At 41.9% G+C, this 15,664-nt stretch overlaps 1 protein-coding gene across 2 annotated transcripts in view; it reads left to right on the top strand.

The window, feature by feature from the left end:
- Nucleotides 1-15,664, top strand: part of LOC119024412 (FERM domain-containing protein 5) — a 61,642-nt gene that overhangs the window by 27,271 nt on the left and 18,707 nt on the right. For both annotated transcript variants that reach the window (XM_037107204.1, XM_037107205.1), the window contains exon 3: nucleotides 15,506-15,610. In XM_037107204.1, coding sequence (XP_036963099.1) covers nucleotides 15,506-15,610 — 105 coding nt within the window. The remainder of the gene's footprint in view (nucleotides 1-15,505; nucleotides 15,611-15,664) is intronic.

Genomic DNA, 15,664 nt, shown 5'->3' with positions numbered 1-15,664 from the left:
ATCCTCTGCTAGTGTGTTGTTGGTATTTTTCTGGGCTCTGTTTCCACTGAAAGTTTGTTCTCTTTCATAGGATTCGTAACCTCAGGTCTTTGTCTTCTTTTGCGTTTGACCCACTTGCATCTAGAATAACAATTCTTTGCTCAAACGCTGTGTTTTTTAGTGAACACACGTCCAGATGAGGATGCCGTTTCATTGTTTTGCTTCAGGCAAAACATTCCTTCTCAGCTCAGTCTTTCCAATCACGACACGTCAGTTCGCTGTCATTTTACAGTTGAGGTTGAAAGCAGTCATTTTGAATCAAACAGATTGTCTTTGATAAGATTGGAATATTTCATTTACCAAGCTATTTGGAGTTGTGTCTTACTCACTTGTTTTTCCATTTGAAGTCTGGCACACTCAAATCAATACCTTATGCAAGCTGTGTGGGAGACAGCTGAAGATGAATCTGAGACTGTTACTTAAGAAGACTGAGTGCTATCTTTACATTGTGTATGTTCTGCAAGAAGTCGCCTACATTCATTCAAAGGGCATGCATTGAAGAGTAAGGCCCTGCGTAAGAGAGGCTTGTAAGGAGTGCTGCTCATGGATACTGCTGTTGCTATGAGACTATCGGAAAGCGTGTTTGAAGCACAGCTCTGTTTTGAGGAAAGTTAAAATATTTTTAACACCTAATGCTAAGGCTTGTGTGCACCAGAATTATGCTAAGCCCTCCGCTACGAAACATGCAATAATGTGCCCGTTGAAAGCAGTGAGAATGATAAGCCTGCGCTGTGAAAGTACTCTATATTTTTTAGGTTTTCTTGTCAGTTCCTCTCTATTTTCACACAGCATGAATATCAAGGAGACAAAAGGGCCTGTGTTTGTCTCTCCAGGTTTGTGTCAAGATTTAGAAGGTTGTGGGAAGTGGTTGTAGGAGAGGAGTCAGATTTTCAGCGATGTTTCGGAAAAGGGCACAATGCTTAACAACCTGTGCCCCGGTGTGTCAGTTTTGTTGATATATCCTTCTTGTACCTGCTCAGCTTTTTGTCATTCTCTGGTAAAAACACAACCCGAATGCTTTGAGACATATTCAGTCTCTGCTCTCTCTCTTACCGCATGATGGATCACGTATGATTGCGTGGTAGGTTTTTTAACCCTCAGTCGCTGTGGGGCCCTAAGACAATCAGCACCATGTCTCCCATGAGGAGGACAAGCCAAGCTGCCTAGCTAGTCCGAAAATGAAAGTCGGCTAAAAGAGTTCTCACGGCAGCCTTTGGAAGTTCTATTTTTTGCTCCACTTCGGGAAATTTATCCTAAGAGGCTTAATTTATATTAGCCGTACAATCAGATCACTCTCAAAATACCAGCTTTTAATTAAGCGTGCAAACCAATTAAGTTATGCTCTTCTTCGTTTCCCCGTGGTTAACCTCAGACAAGGTTAGCTGCAAAGGCGTCCACTACCACAGGGTTTGTGCTCCAATTCATAAAACCTTTCTGGTTTAAAGTAAACAAGCGCAGGCCAAGGCAGCCCACTGAAAGCCATCGTGTTCTTATTGCAAATGCAGTCCTCTCCAGCTCTGCATGCCGTTTTTTCCTCGTGGCGTTTTTGAAGTTATACGTTAAATTGTTTAATTGAGTGTATATTTAACAATTTCATTGGCTTTATAATAAATCGATGACTAGGTAGTTGGAGCCTTAGAATGACATGCTTCTTTTTTTTAGATACCACTTGAACAATCTACAGTACGGTAGATCTGTAGATCTGCATAAGATGATAGTAGGCAGCTTTTGTTATTGTTTTAATGTGAACATTGAAATGTATGTCTCAGTCAATGACTTCATCAGGATGTCTAGCCTGGATTGTGGTCTTATATGATAGTGATTTCAAATCCAAAGACAATTATTACAGTTTAACCTTGTTTTTAACTAGTGGAAAAGTTTGCACATCCATTCACTGATATGTTGAATATCACTTATTAGGGACCATATGACCCCTGATCATACAGTTAAATAAACTGGTGTGTCATCTGCATAATTTCAATAATTTGCCTTAGTCGGAGCAATTACACAAGTGGCCCAAGAATGGAGCCCTGGGGAACTCCATATGGTTTTGTATGCTCACATATGGAATTGCTTTTTGACATAAAGTGGCCTCTGTCATTCAGATAGGATTTAAAACCCTTTTAGCACTGCGCCATAAAGTCTAATCGAGTTTTACAATCTGCCTAGTAGTATCTTGTTGTAGACCATATGGAATTCGGCTCTCAAATCAAATAACACTAAGATGGAAATATTAACTTTCAGTGTTTGAGTCGATGTCATTCAAGGCCTTAACAGGAGCCGTTTCTGTTCTTTGGTGCGACTGAAATGCAGATAGTATAAGATCAAGAAAATTGTCAAAAAAATTGACATTTTAATGATTTTACTCGTATGATGTCCTGTTAAAGAAGAAGTAGCACAAACTAGTCATGGGATTGAGTTCATTTTCATATTTTGTTCCACTGATGGCCACTTTGTTTACTTTAGTCCTTATTAAAACGTTGATCAAAGAAAAATATTTCCAGTGTGTCCAATTTAGCTGTAACAGTATCAAGGATTAGGCAATCAGAGACTCAGTCTTGAAGCCTCCTAAGTGACACCACAGCAAATCTCTCAAATAAGCTGTCACTCCAAATCCCCGGCCAACAACTCAACAGCACTTTTTAGCTTGTCCTGCCTCGCTGCGTGGTTGCCAAGTACAGCACAGTGGGTCACAGACAGCAGCCGCCCTCGCCTTCATAGTTAAACTCTTCACGGCTGTCACACTAAATAATCTACGAAAATAACACAATCTCAAAGAAATGATTGTGTTTCATTGCGTCTGTAAGATGGTGAAAAGTAAGTAGAGAGCTGCTGTGCAACTCAGTCCAACTCCCCCACCCCCCAAAGCCCTCAGCAACCTCCTCGGGACAGTTTGGAGTGCCTGCCATGAAAAGTAGCCAGATATTACATCATATCATATTAGATCACACAAAACACAGTTCACAGATTTTTTGAACATTGCTCTGGTAAATGTTGCATATTTTAAACGTGCAGTGTATTTATAGGTCTCCTCTTGTTGCATTTCTAACAAAAAGGTTTTTGTTTGAAATTGATGGCGAGGCAGGCGGTTTGATGTCTAATGTCTTTATCGCCTACAGCACGAGGACTTGCTGCTGTGTCCTCTGGGAGTTTTCAAAGACAGCTCAGTTTTGTAGGGAACCGTAGAGCTCAGCGACATTGAAATGGCCCTTTGTCTCCCGGTAGGCGATCCAATTGTCTGTGACCAATCAGATAATTTCCTAATTCCCCTTCATTACAGTGGAGCCTGGCATTACTTGGTTTCAATGCTAGCTTGTGACTTTTGAAGGTTACTTCACCTCAGTGTAGCACAATAGTAGTAGACCCGAGGGGGTGCTCGCATAGGGGTGCTTTCAAGAATGATGACTGTTGTTTGAAGCAAGTTGCAGTGTTTTGTTGTGATTAAGTGATCACAATTGTTGCCAGCTAAGTTTGGCTATTACATTGTTTATTATTGGCTGCCTCGTTGATTAATCGACTTTTAGTTGCAGCACTAGTGAGCATGATGTCTGCTTTTATTGTTGTCACAGTCATGTTATGCACAAAAAGATCTGAAAAGTCTGCTCTGTAACACATAATAATACCCCACTTTAGAAAAAATAAAATCTTATAGCTCCTGAAATAACAGCTCAGTAATCTCCCTGTGCTGAACCGTTCCTCCCTACTGAATCTAGTCAATCTTCTCTCAAAGCATTCAGGGCACATTTAGGTCCAGGGGCAGGAAATTTGATGACCCAACTTTGGCCACGTTTACCCTTGTTATAACTATGTGGGACTGCCTTCTATGAAAAACCTTGTTTGTCTGAATCATTTATTGAGAAGATTGCATCTCCCTCGGGCCTCCATTAGAGCGTTGACACGCAGGGGCAGTGGTGGGTCTTTTCACGCCTGTGTGCACAAGCAGCTAGTCTCCAGGGCCAAACAGCTTTCTGCATTTTTATGGCTGGATTCACCACTAGAAAGTGATCTTTCCCGGGGCTCTGGAGACAATGTAAAGGGTGAAGTGGCACCACGGTGGGGCCCCTCCGCTCACCCTATGAGCTGTTTAAAGCAGCAAAAGACTGCCAATCAGTCAGCTTGTCTGCCAGTCACACAAGTACTGCTCTTCCGTCATGTACAGATAAGTTCACATTTAGGTAAATCCATCAAGTAGACAACCAACTGTGGTAGCTGTTTCTGAGATTCTGTAACAGCAGCGATCCACTTCAGAGGGATAAACAGAGTCTGATTTACAGTACACTGAGTGCCTCTGGCATGCTGGAGACAGACGCAGCTCCAAAATATGTGGGAGGTCATCATGAGTACTAAAGGCACAGTGAGTGAAATTCAGGCTTCACTACAGTGAGGGGGCAACTGGATTCAGTTTACACAGAAGCAGCAGTTCATAACTTGTGTGGCATTTTATAGAACAATATGTTTTCTTATCAAGGCCTTTTGATGAGTCGTCTGACTACAATAAAAGCAACAGAACATCTTGTTCAATGTGCTCATCCTTTGCGCTCACATCGATCTGCCCAGCTATCAAACTAATTAAAATGTCTTTGTCCAAAGAGATGATTTATCTCTGCAGTTAACATAACAACACTAGTGTTTTAACGTTGCGGATACGAAGAAAACAACCAAGAAAAAGGATTTCATCTTTAATCTCTGACAAGTTATTTTTGGTTGACTGACAATGACTTCCTCAGTGGGTCCTCACTGCAAAGTCTGGAAGTGACTTCATTAGCTGAGCCAGAAAAATCAAGCTTCCGCCTACTCACAACAGAAAAGCTTGAATTCACTCCAAACGATTCTGCTGCCTTTGCCTCTTCTTGCTCACATTAATGTGTTGCCTTTGACTTTACAGCAGCAGTCTTATCACTGTCCCTTGCTGGCAACTGATCATTTTACTTCCATTTCACCCAAGTGTGCTTTGGGTCCGAGAGAGCAGTACAGTTTTAGGTCTCTAAACCCACCTGTGGAAATGCTGAGGTCAGAGGTGTTTAAAAGCCTTTAATTATGCAAAAGGGAAAAAGGCTCTCACCATGCCCTGATCTGCAGATATACTCACTGAGACACTGAGGACAAAAAGAAAGCGGCGCTTATGTTGGCAGGTGTCACTCAAGCTTTTTGATCGGTTAGACTGGTTTCCTCATGAGCAAACAATGGCATCAAAAGGTCATTCACACAAAATAAAAGGCTCCATCACAATGAATCTCTCCTGGAATTTTATTCCTCATAATTTCCTCCTCAGTCACATTCTCCTACCTGCAAGAAAAACTACACAAACAGGTCACGTCTCAGCTCCATTATGCTCTTCTGCAGCTATTTCCGACTAGGTGATGTGCCTGTCATCACCTCTGTGGTCAATACTGGTTCTAGGCTCTCAGACGAGTTGACTGTTTTAGACAACGTAGCCTCATATTGGCCTAACTTAATGTGACAGAGGAGGAGAGAATCTCAGGAACAAATATCTCCATAGATGGAGCCCTGCGGCTTCTTCTCTTTACTGCCAACCCAACTTATTCTGAGGTGCAGAACTATTATTTGCAGGTATTCAAACTCAAAATTCCTGGGTATGATATTAATTTTCTATCTTGATTTAATCCTCAAGATGCAATACTTTCACCACGAGGTCATGATCCTTTTGAATTTTATCAAATGTACAGCTAAGACGACAAAAGGGCTGTTCCCAACGGATGTTTCCTCCTGTGACTTCAGATTCAATCAGCCCACTTGACAAAAATAGGAGAGGCTGCGGCTGGGAAATATCCCTCTTCAATAAAAATAGAGAAAGACCAAGAATTCAGAAGGGAAATTACAGTTTGACAGTCAAAAGAGAACTGTGTCTCAGTGAATTATCTCTCTCCCAGAAATCCTTTGTCTTCCTGCCCGCTATCTCGTGCAGTCTTGCTTTTTTTCATTAAAGATCAGACACAAGCAGTTTATTGAAGGAGACACACGGTGCCTTAACCAGCTTTTTTTGTTGTTGTGTCAACACCTGCTTTAAGTAGCAGCAAAAATGACAGGTGTTGAAAGCAAAGTGTTTAGTGTCTAAAACAGGAGGAAAGTCTCATTTGGAAGTAAAGTTGGTAAACGTGCGGAAGAGATGCTCTGATACAGGAAGGCAATCGGAGGTCATCAGGGTGCAGTCGGGAGGGGATCGCCCACACAGACAGAGGGTTCACATTATCAGTGCGGCATCACTGATTATCATGCCAGACAGAACGTTTTGTGAACAAGTACACATGCTCTGTTCTCCCTGCTGCCGCCTGGAAAGCGATACAGAAGTCTTCGTGCCATACACCAGATTACTGGCTGAAAAGCACTCCACTCCACCATGAAATAGTTTATTTTTAGGGCTTCTATTCATTCATCCATTTATATGATTGTTGTTTTGCGAGTTGAATACAACTAACATTTCCTTATAAAAACCTGCATGGTAGAATGATAAATAAATGAACCTTGTACCTTGCATATTTTAGAAACGGCAGCGGTGGTGAAGCCCCGGCTGCCTTCGCCTAACGAGGATGAGGCCCATTGTTTAGGAGAAGCCCGGGTCGAGATGCACTGTGGAAGTTATAGCCTGAAACCAATTACGAGACCGTGTAGTGCAGCATTTAACAACTTCTCACACTGAACCTGCTTGGGAATAGTTTCTATTGAGGTCTAATGTTCTTAAATGGCATTTATAAAATGGATGGAATTCTACTAAAGGCTCAGGGGCATTAACTGCTGACCCTGCCAGGAAATCCAATAGTGCAGTTCCACTGATAAACAGACATTAGTCAGTGTGTGAATAAATCTTCGCCGGCATCTCAACTGTGCATGTGTGTTAGAACGCATTGTGCCTGTGGGCCAAACCTAGACGTAGTTATGATAATACCGAATGCTGTAGGACTGCGCAGTTCTCATTTCTTGTAGGTTAACAGTGCGTGAGAATAAATGTCAGGTCTGAGGGGCTGATACAGTGTGAATTAGCAACACTGAGTCAGACCCGACAGCCTTTCACTACGCTGGGGGAGGCTGAACCGGCGCACCAGGGCTGTGCAAATGCCAAGAAATGAAGCATTGTTTATATGCTAATCCCGAGCATTACACCAATTGTGCTGCTCATTCTGTTTTGGGGGGTATTTGTCACACTTTTTAGTAAGAAAACCTAACTGTTGTAGAGAAGGGGAGCAACACCAGGCTCGCTGGAAATTTATGTATCAAACAGAATTGTGGATAGTAAAATTAAGATTTCATTAAATATGTAGCTTGCCAATGAAACATGACTCTAGTACCTGGTTCTTGTTTTGTCCTTGCTTTGATTATTTAAAACCTGACTCTCCGGGGGGGTATATTTTGAAATAGTTGCACCCACGATGCTCAGCTGCACGTGCAGCTGAGAGATGTAACAGAAAATCTATTGGCGAGACAGGCAGTGAAATCCATCAACGGTGGGGCTGAAAGACTAGACATGAAAACATGCCGGCATGAAGACGCAGCGTCGTCTATGCACACGTCACAAGCATCTCTCCATCAAATGTACGTCCACAGCCACTTCTCAGGTCCACCCAGATGTTTTTGTTTTCATCACAGCTGATCGGAAATGGATCCAGTCTACATCAATCACTAGACTTTTTGTCCAGTGTGAACGGGTGTATATGTTACAGTAGTTATAGAGCAGTGGGATTGGTCTGAGCTGTTAGGACCACTTGCCAATAAGCATTTAAAGCAACTAAGAGACATACTGCTGCTTTGTGTTTTGCCGTATTTACGTTCGGTCAACGCAGTTAATCATCACTTTTGACTGAACTACTTTCTCTTTTTCCCTTATAATTACTAAATATCCTTGTATCCGGATGCATTAGCGGACAAGAGCAACCACTAAACTCACACGAGAGGACAATAAGATCACACTTGGCCTCTATTCGTCAGTTCTCTGAATCGATTCTTCTCTGCTGTCATCTGTGTCAAAGTACAATAACATCGGCCGTAATGCTGCGGAGGTTTTGAACGCCCCTCCAACAGTGTCAGGCCGGGTTACAGCTAAACGTATCAATTATGAATCATATTTTACGTGGTTGTGGAGAGACCCCTTTGGCATTTAGCTGAATAGAACATTCCTCTCTCATGAATTCCACTTTTAATCGTTAATTAAAACTCACATTTCACCCATTCAAACTTTCTACCATTGAGAAGCTTTAAAGGCAATTATCCGTATTGCTTTATCCACAGCTCTCTCTCTTTGCCATGCTTATTCTCTCGATTCCTTACATTTCTGGGGCAAATCCCTCCTCACATTTCTGTCGTGTTTTGATGGCCCACTTTTCTCCTGGTGAGATAGTACCGCAAACTGTTTCTGTGTTTTTCAGCATCCTCTCGTACACTCATTACAGCAGCATGACGTTACATCAGTGTGTGCCGTTAAACCGGTCAAAGAAAATCTGTGTACACTCGCTTGTGGCTTTTGAGGGTCAGTGTTTGTCAAATCTTAAAATGTGCCTTTGCTCTTTATGTTGAATCGCTCCCCGAGGCGTCACTCTGACAGCTTGATGTCGATGTTGTCGCGTCCCTTAAGCGTCTTTATTTAAATGTCTGATGATTTTAGAATGGTCTGAGTGAAGCGTTTTAATCACACATGAGATGTTCTGCCACGATCCATTACATGTTATGTGTCTCCTCTTATCGCACCATGGTTGCATATAACTTAATAACCATATTTTAGAGCTACCATTGTGCTGCTGGAAAGACGGCAGATGTTGGACCACTGCTGATCAATTGGTTCCACACCTTTGGGAGATGTGCCATTTCGTTTTATTCCCGTTTCAATGGGGGGTTTGGCCGCAACATTTCTATTAGATCTGGTGCCATAAATAGCATCATGTGACATCAGAATAAGCTCTTATTCTCTTTCTTTCCTTCTGACCATGGATCCCTGCGAGGATGGTGTCGCTGATAAAGTTATTTCCTCGCAGATCTCATATATTATCCTCCACATTTAATGAGTGTGGTAATTTCAGTCTGGCTGTGGCTCAGTGGGAGAGGGAGTTTTTAGAGTTTAATACTAAAGACACTTTCATTTTTTTTCCACCCAAAACCTCTCTCGTTCTCACCCCATTAGCCACTGGAGTTGTCTTGAGAAGTGTATTTGCAGTAATGTGTCGACTGTTTGAGAATTAACACCATAAATGCAGCTGATAGCAGTCGTTTCCTTACAGCCGTATGATTCGCAAGCAGCATTTGAAAACACGGATTTCTCTGCATTGATTTTTCAATAAACCACGGAAGAAAACTCAACTGGTGTGTGTCAATACGCGCCGCTCTTGTTTTTAATCATTCAGCCACAACGATGTCTGGTGCTTTAACAAAGCAATGTGCCATGAATTTCAGCAGGTAATCGATTCCCTTTCTCTTGAACAGAAGCCTGCTTTTGCATCAGGAGCACCTGCCATGTGTGTCATTACTGTGACTAACAACAAACAAAGGTTTTTCCACAGAACTCAGCAGATTTACAGCCTCAAACTAATTCTGTGAAGCCATATCAATTATTTTCATTTCAGAGAATGGATTCCTAGAACATGTTTAAAATCAGCACTCAAATACTGCAATCTGTTAATCTGTTGGTGTGAAATGACAAAATAATGATCGAAATACCTACTGTAGTGATAATTCAACCGTGTACACACAAAAGTGTGTTATACACAGGTCGGTCCACAGAGTGCTTTTCATGCCAAGGCATTGTAAAACATGTTAGCAATAATACATGTGCAATGTTTCGTAAGACTTTCTAAATAAGAACTGGCTAAGAACTATTTCAGTTGAAGGTCACAGTTTGGTTAACTATAAGCACCAGAACCGCTTGGTTAGTTTTAGGAAAAGACTGTGGTTTGAGTTAGAATAACTACTTCCCTTAAAGCAATCAATGTTGACAATTGGTTTCACAAAAAAGAAACTCCTGTATGAAAGTCTTTTGTTGTCCAACATAACATCCTATCTGTGCAGACTTTCTCCCTCATAATTTTCATACATGCATTTACTTTTCACGTCTGGGTGAGGCAAAACATGACATTTGCCCTTTTTCGCCCTGATATTGTGCAGTACCCCTGGAACTCAGACGCTTCTGAACAAAACAGCAGTGGTGTCATGCCATGATTTTAGATAGCATGACACCATTTCACAAGAAAAAGGAGGCATGACAGGAAACACAACAGCATCTGCATTTAATTTATTAATTTTATTAGCTGCAACTTCCTGCTAGCTAACTTTTTTAATCTCTTTCTCATCAGTTCGACTGTTACAACTTCCGCTGAAGTAACAGCGAAACAAGAATGACCCCATCAGTCTATCATCATGCCTTTTATGCAGAGCGACGGGGGAGAATAAAGGCACAGGCTGTGAACAGGCCTCTGTCATGGTGACTAACTGCTAATGTACTTGCTGAAAGCATAACAACACACTTCATTTAATTATAACGCTGTGTGATTAATTAACTTGAACCAGGTGGTGAGCATTTAGGTTTAAGACTTGAATTTACAGCCTACTGTATGTAATGAAAGCTTCATATTAACTCTAAGTGGCTGTGGGTTGGCCTCTGTGTGCACCCAGTCCCAGCCGAAGTGGCCGGGTCATGACTTGAACTCGGTGCAGCTCGGTCAGGAGCCTGAATTGCTCTGACACATTACCCGCCGCAATCGCTCGGCCTCCAGGGACAAAAGAAAGTAATCTGCTTATGAAACCAACGATATCACCTCAGGGTTCTCGATGCCTTTAGCTTTACATTGCTCTCTCTCACACACACACACAGTCCCTCACAGTCAATGGCATCGTGTTCCCATTCCTCCCACTATAAAGTGATACAATCTTTTATTAATGGTCTGTGCTCCTGCGTTGACATAGAGACCGTTTTAATGATTAATCTGAAAGGAAAGTGTCCATTGTACACTGGGGACTCTTCAGGAAGTAAGATAGCGGGACAAAGTTGTTTTCAGTCAGAGAAACATCAGAAATGTCTTTTTTTAATTCCTCTGTGAGAGATGCAAACATGTTTGTTGCGAGTGAATTCATTCATCAGTGGAGCTAGTCAAACATTTATCGCAGTATATAGACTTCATCGGTCACAATCCATTCCAGGCATACAGGAAACTACCAAATAATTAATAGATACAAATGTTTCATCAAAGCCCAGTTATGCACAAAGTCCGTCACTTCTGTTACATCTTGATACGGAGGCTGAAAGTGTTCAACATTAGTTAAATAAAACAATATGAGATGAATAATCATGTGGATGGGAAAAAAAGCAAAAATGAATTTGAGGACTGTTTAAGAAACCTTTGAGTAAAAGGTGCAGGGTGTTTTACTTCACAATCCCAGACAATATTATTTTGTATATATGTATTTATGTAATTACTTCAGGGCTGCAGCTCATTATGATATTAATTATTAATCTGCTAATTATCTTCTTCATTAATAGGTTAATTGTTTTTTATTGGGCAACAATGAAAAATGTCCTTCACGGTTTCCCAGCGTGCAAGTCTCCAGACATCCAAGTCTCCAGACATCCGAGTCTCCAGACGTCTTGTTTTGATAGATCTATGGAGATATTCAGTTTACAATACCACCATACAAAAAATCATCTAGGCCCTACACTGGGGGAGCTGCAACCAGAAAATGATGGCAATGTTCTTCTTGATAGGCAACTAATACTGATTAATCTATCATCCAAATTAGTAGTTGCCAGTTCGTTTGTTCTATTGTTCTATTTTCTGTTTATTTGATTATGTCCTGAGTGAGTATTTCATCCAATCAGGAAGCGGTTCCCAACCTCAAAATGCACAAGATGAGTCATCAACATCTTACTTAAATATTTCTTATTCACAAATGTATGAAAGTTTGTTTCCTGACAAAGACATAAAGACTAATGGGCCATCAATTCTTGAAGAATTCAGTTTTTCGTAACAAGGATGAGCTCCTGCTTGAAATCCTGTATATTGTGTTTGCTTTTTTTAATAAGAGCTCTTGTTATCTCAACACGAGACGACATCTCTTCAGTGACACTCTCTGAGATTTATCATTTCAGTGTTTTCTGTGTAAGAAGCACATCTGGCCACTGGTGTTACATTTTCATTCTAATTCAGTTTATGTATTGCCTTTTTTTCACAAGAGGTTTGAGCCTCTGCCTGTTTATATACAACAGCTCCAACGCTGCAGGACTGGGTGTGACAGGATTAGGGTCACACTCGGTCACCTGGTTGATTTTAAACTTTTTCAGACTAATAAAACATTTTGCAAATCTGTTCAGGCTCCTGTAGGGCTGTACAGAGATGCCAATGTAGGGCGAGGAAAAGGTTGATTAGTGCTAATTAGAAATTTCTGGACTTCCTTTCTCCCTCAGTCTTGTAATTAGAGAGACCAGTGGGGGGATAAATGCAGCTGTGCTCGGTGCGGGGCAAAGACTGGGGAAGGGGGCACTTGGGAGCAAGAAGGGGGTGAAGGGAACGCTGGTGTTGCGGGAGGGCTGTTGAATACTAACAAACTTGCTCTTTCCGTTCAACAAAAGAGCAGATGTCTTTTGTGACTCAGTGTGTCCTCTCCACACAGAACCGTGCTTTAATTTGTGGTTGGCTTTGTCTCTCGCTGCGGCTCCTTCGCAGCCCGATGATAAAACCCACAGGAGGAAGAATGTGTAACACTTCTTCTTCGTATTATTTTTTTTTAAAATCATTTCTCATCTCCTTTTTGTGTTTTAAGTACAACATGGTTTTATGTCTAAGAGCACATCACAAAGATAATTGCCGTGAAAGGCCCTGTGAGTGAGCAGGCATGGAGGCTCAGATCGGTGGCTAACATTACATTGTGGGAATAATCTTGGAGCGACAGTAGCGAGAGCAACACGAAGCCCCTCAGTCTCGCCATGGAAAGGTCAGGTACCTCGAGTGGCGGAGCTGCTATCGGCGTTTGGTCACAGTCACGGCGGTCAAGGGACGAGCCCGGCATCGACAGGCCTTTTGTGCTAATGAAGTGCCTTTTATCTGAAAGCCTGAGTAATGACATGGAGGAGAGTGCTGCCAGTGACACTTCCACTTGCCATCAGAGGGTAAAAGACCAGAGAGAGAGAGAGAGCGAGAGAGAGGACGGAGGAGTGAGACGGTCGACTGAGGCTGTACAACCTTGACCTCAGCTGACCTCCTCATGAGTCATTATGAGGGTTGAGACTCGGCCATTAGACTGCAGCTGACGTGTGATTTAAACACGGACATGAATTAGGCTTGGTATCATTTCAAGATTTTAATCTCTGTAAGCGTGTTTTTATGCCAAACTGTTACCAGTGATATTTTAGAACAGCAGCTGCGTGAAAGCTCTGAAATAGTTTTAATCAGCAACGTTTTAAGGATTTGGATCAGAAAATCAAAGAATTGCTGAACAAGACCAATAATCTGCTCAGGCGTTTGTTGCAAATACCTACTGATGAGCTTGATAATCCTTGAAAGGACATATTTGGTAAATGCATTTTAGGTCATTTTAGGTTAAAGGTGCACTTTGTAGTTCTGAGGAAGACATTTTAGTCACAAGAGAAAGATCCTCATGGACTGATTTGATTAATTAATTGATCAATGTGACCCCAAAGCACAACATAATCTCACACTGCTTTACCACATTTATATTTTGCAGACCCTGCCACATCTCTATCTTCTAACAATGCTCTGGGGACCTTATTTTCCTTTGAGAACAGTTTATGATTCATCAGAAATATCCTAATAATTTCAAATATTAAAATTCTGAGTCTGAATTTCTTTTGCTTTTCCTGAAGTTGAATCACATGTCTGGTGTAATAGGTTCAGGTGCACGTATGTTATGTTATGTTAACGTTATGTTATTCAACTATATTTGAAATCATTTAGACAATTATTATTACTAACATAGCTGTGCACAGAAAGTTTGAAAAGCTAGAGCTGATAATAATCCACATTTGACTGTTTGGCTGCTAAATGCTCAACTATGTTCACCAGTCAGTCACATTCTTTGTCTTTTTGCTGTCTGGTGTTGCTAGACAAGGATGGATGCAAAGTTGATGAGTTCAGTGTGAGTGGAAAAACTGCAGACCTGTGGGATATAAAACTGAAATGGGCTTAAAGACGCTAAAATGCGTCATAGAGCTGAAGGGTCCTGCAGATTCAGGTGCGATCATTGGGACTGGGACGCAGTCATTTGGCTGATTGCTCTCATAGAGTTCTGGATTAGTGCCGCCTTAACAGACGCACGGACATACAGTTACTATATTTAGCCTGAACAAAGATGCAAAAAGAGTTTCCGCTTGGTGCCAGTGAACAGCGTGACTCCTCATAGGTGTTTGTGTACTGGCAAACTGACCCAATAAAGCGGGCCTCCAAAGAAAAATCCCCCATTGAGAGTCTGTGATGTGGCATGTGGGCCTGACATCTCCGTGGCACCGAGGGAGACAGGGAACAGTACGAGCTCTGAAGAGGCTCTAGGCTTAATGTTGCTGTCGTCCTGATACTGGATAACCACACCCACCCTCTAGCTCAACACAAGAAATATGCGTCACGATGCTGAAATGTTGATGTTAATGATTTGTTGTCTTTTGAATTTGCTTAAAATTTTAAGCATTCTTACTGAGTTGTTTGAGAGTTTTCAAGACTCAGACTTGATTCCAGCTCTTCATAGTGACTGGCGCTGATTTGCAGTGGCGTGGAACCTCCTCAGTGTTTGATTAGTCGAGGAACACAGTGACTCCTCTACCTGACTCTCTGCAGCTCTGTGTCTCGTTGTAATCATCACTCTTCATGTACTTTATGCAAAATATATATGCCTCCCTCACAGGAGTATAAGATTGGCCTCAGGGAAAGTAGCAAATAATGTTGAAGAGCGGCACTTAATTTGTTTCCGTCTTGCCGTCGTTTCGAGTTTCTAAATACTACGGAGCGTTTCAAAGAGCATTATGTGCTACTGTTGGATCTCTGCAAGAAAATCTGTTCCAGTCGGATCCCTATTTTCTGGTTTTGAGCCAGAATGTTCAGCAGCGTTACGCAGATACATTGTTGTGAATCGGGAGGAGGGTATCAGATATTTGGACACAGTGGATGGAGGATGCAGAGGCTTCTATCTGTGCTGCCGAGTATTAGCAAAACCCCAGTGAGATCTCAGCATATTTAATCCATCCTCTCTGAGCTCCTCTTTTTAGATATGGGGTGGGGGGGGGGGGGTTTATTCCAGACACTTCAGATGGCTCTGGCTGTGTATTAATATTGGATGAATCTCAGATATCTCTGGCAGGGTTTATAAAAATCTGAAGCACATTCTGCCCAAACGAAGTTCCTCACGTTTGAACTCAGGACAGTGGCGTTTTCTCTTTGTTGAATCTGTTCATGGACGGATGTTGGCTGTTCGCTGTTGTCCTGGTGATGCTTGCTGAATTTTTGTTTCTCCTTCTCTTCTATTACAGCGGGATGCAAAGGGACAGTATCTTTTTGACCTCATCTGCCACCACCTCAACCTGCTGGAGAAAGACTATTTTGGCATCAGATATGTGGACCCAGACAAGCAGCGGGTAAGTGTGTTTGTGTTTGTGTGTGTGTGTGTGTGATGAATTATGGCTGATTGT

The sequence above is a fragment of the Acanthopagrus latus genome, chromosome 8 (genome assembly GCF_904848185.1).
Source record: "Acanthopagrus latus isolate v.2019 chromosome 8, fAcaLat1.1, whole genome shotgun sequence".
Taxonomy (NCBI): Eukaryota; Metazoa; Chordata; class Actinopteri; order Spariformes; family Sparidae; genus Acanthopagrus; species Acanthopagrus latus.
The sequence above is the reverse complement of the archived record's forward strand: the minus strand, read 5'-3'. Positions and strand labels throughout refer to the sequence as shown.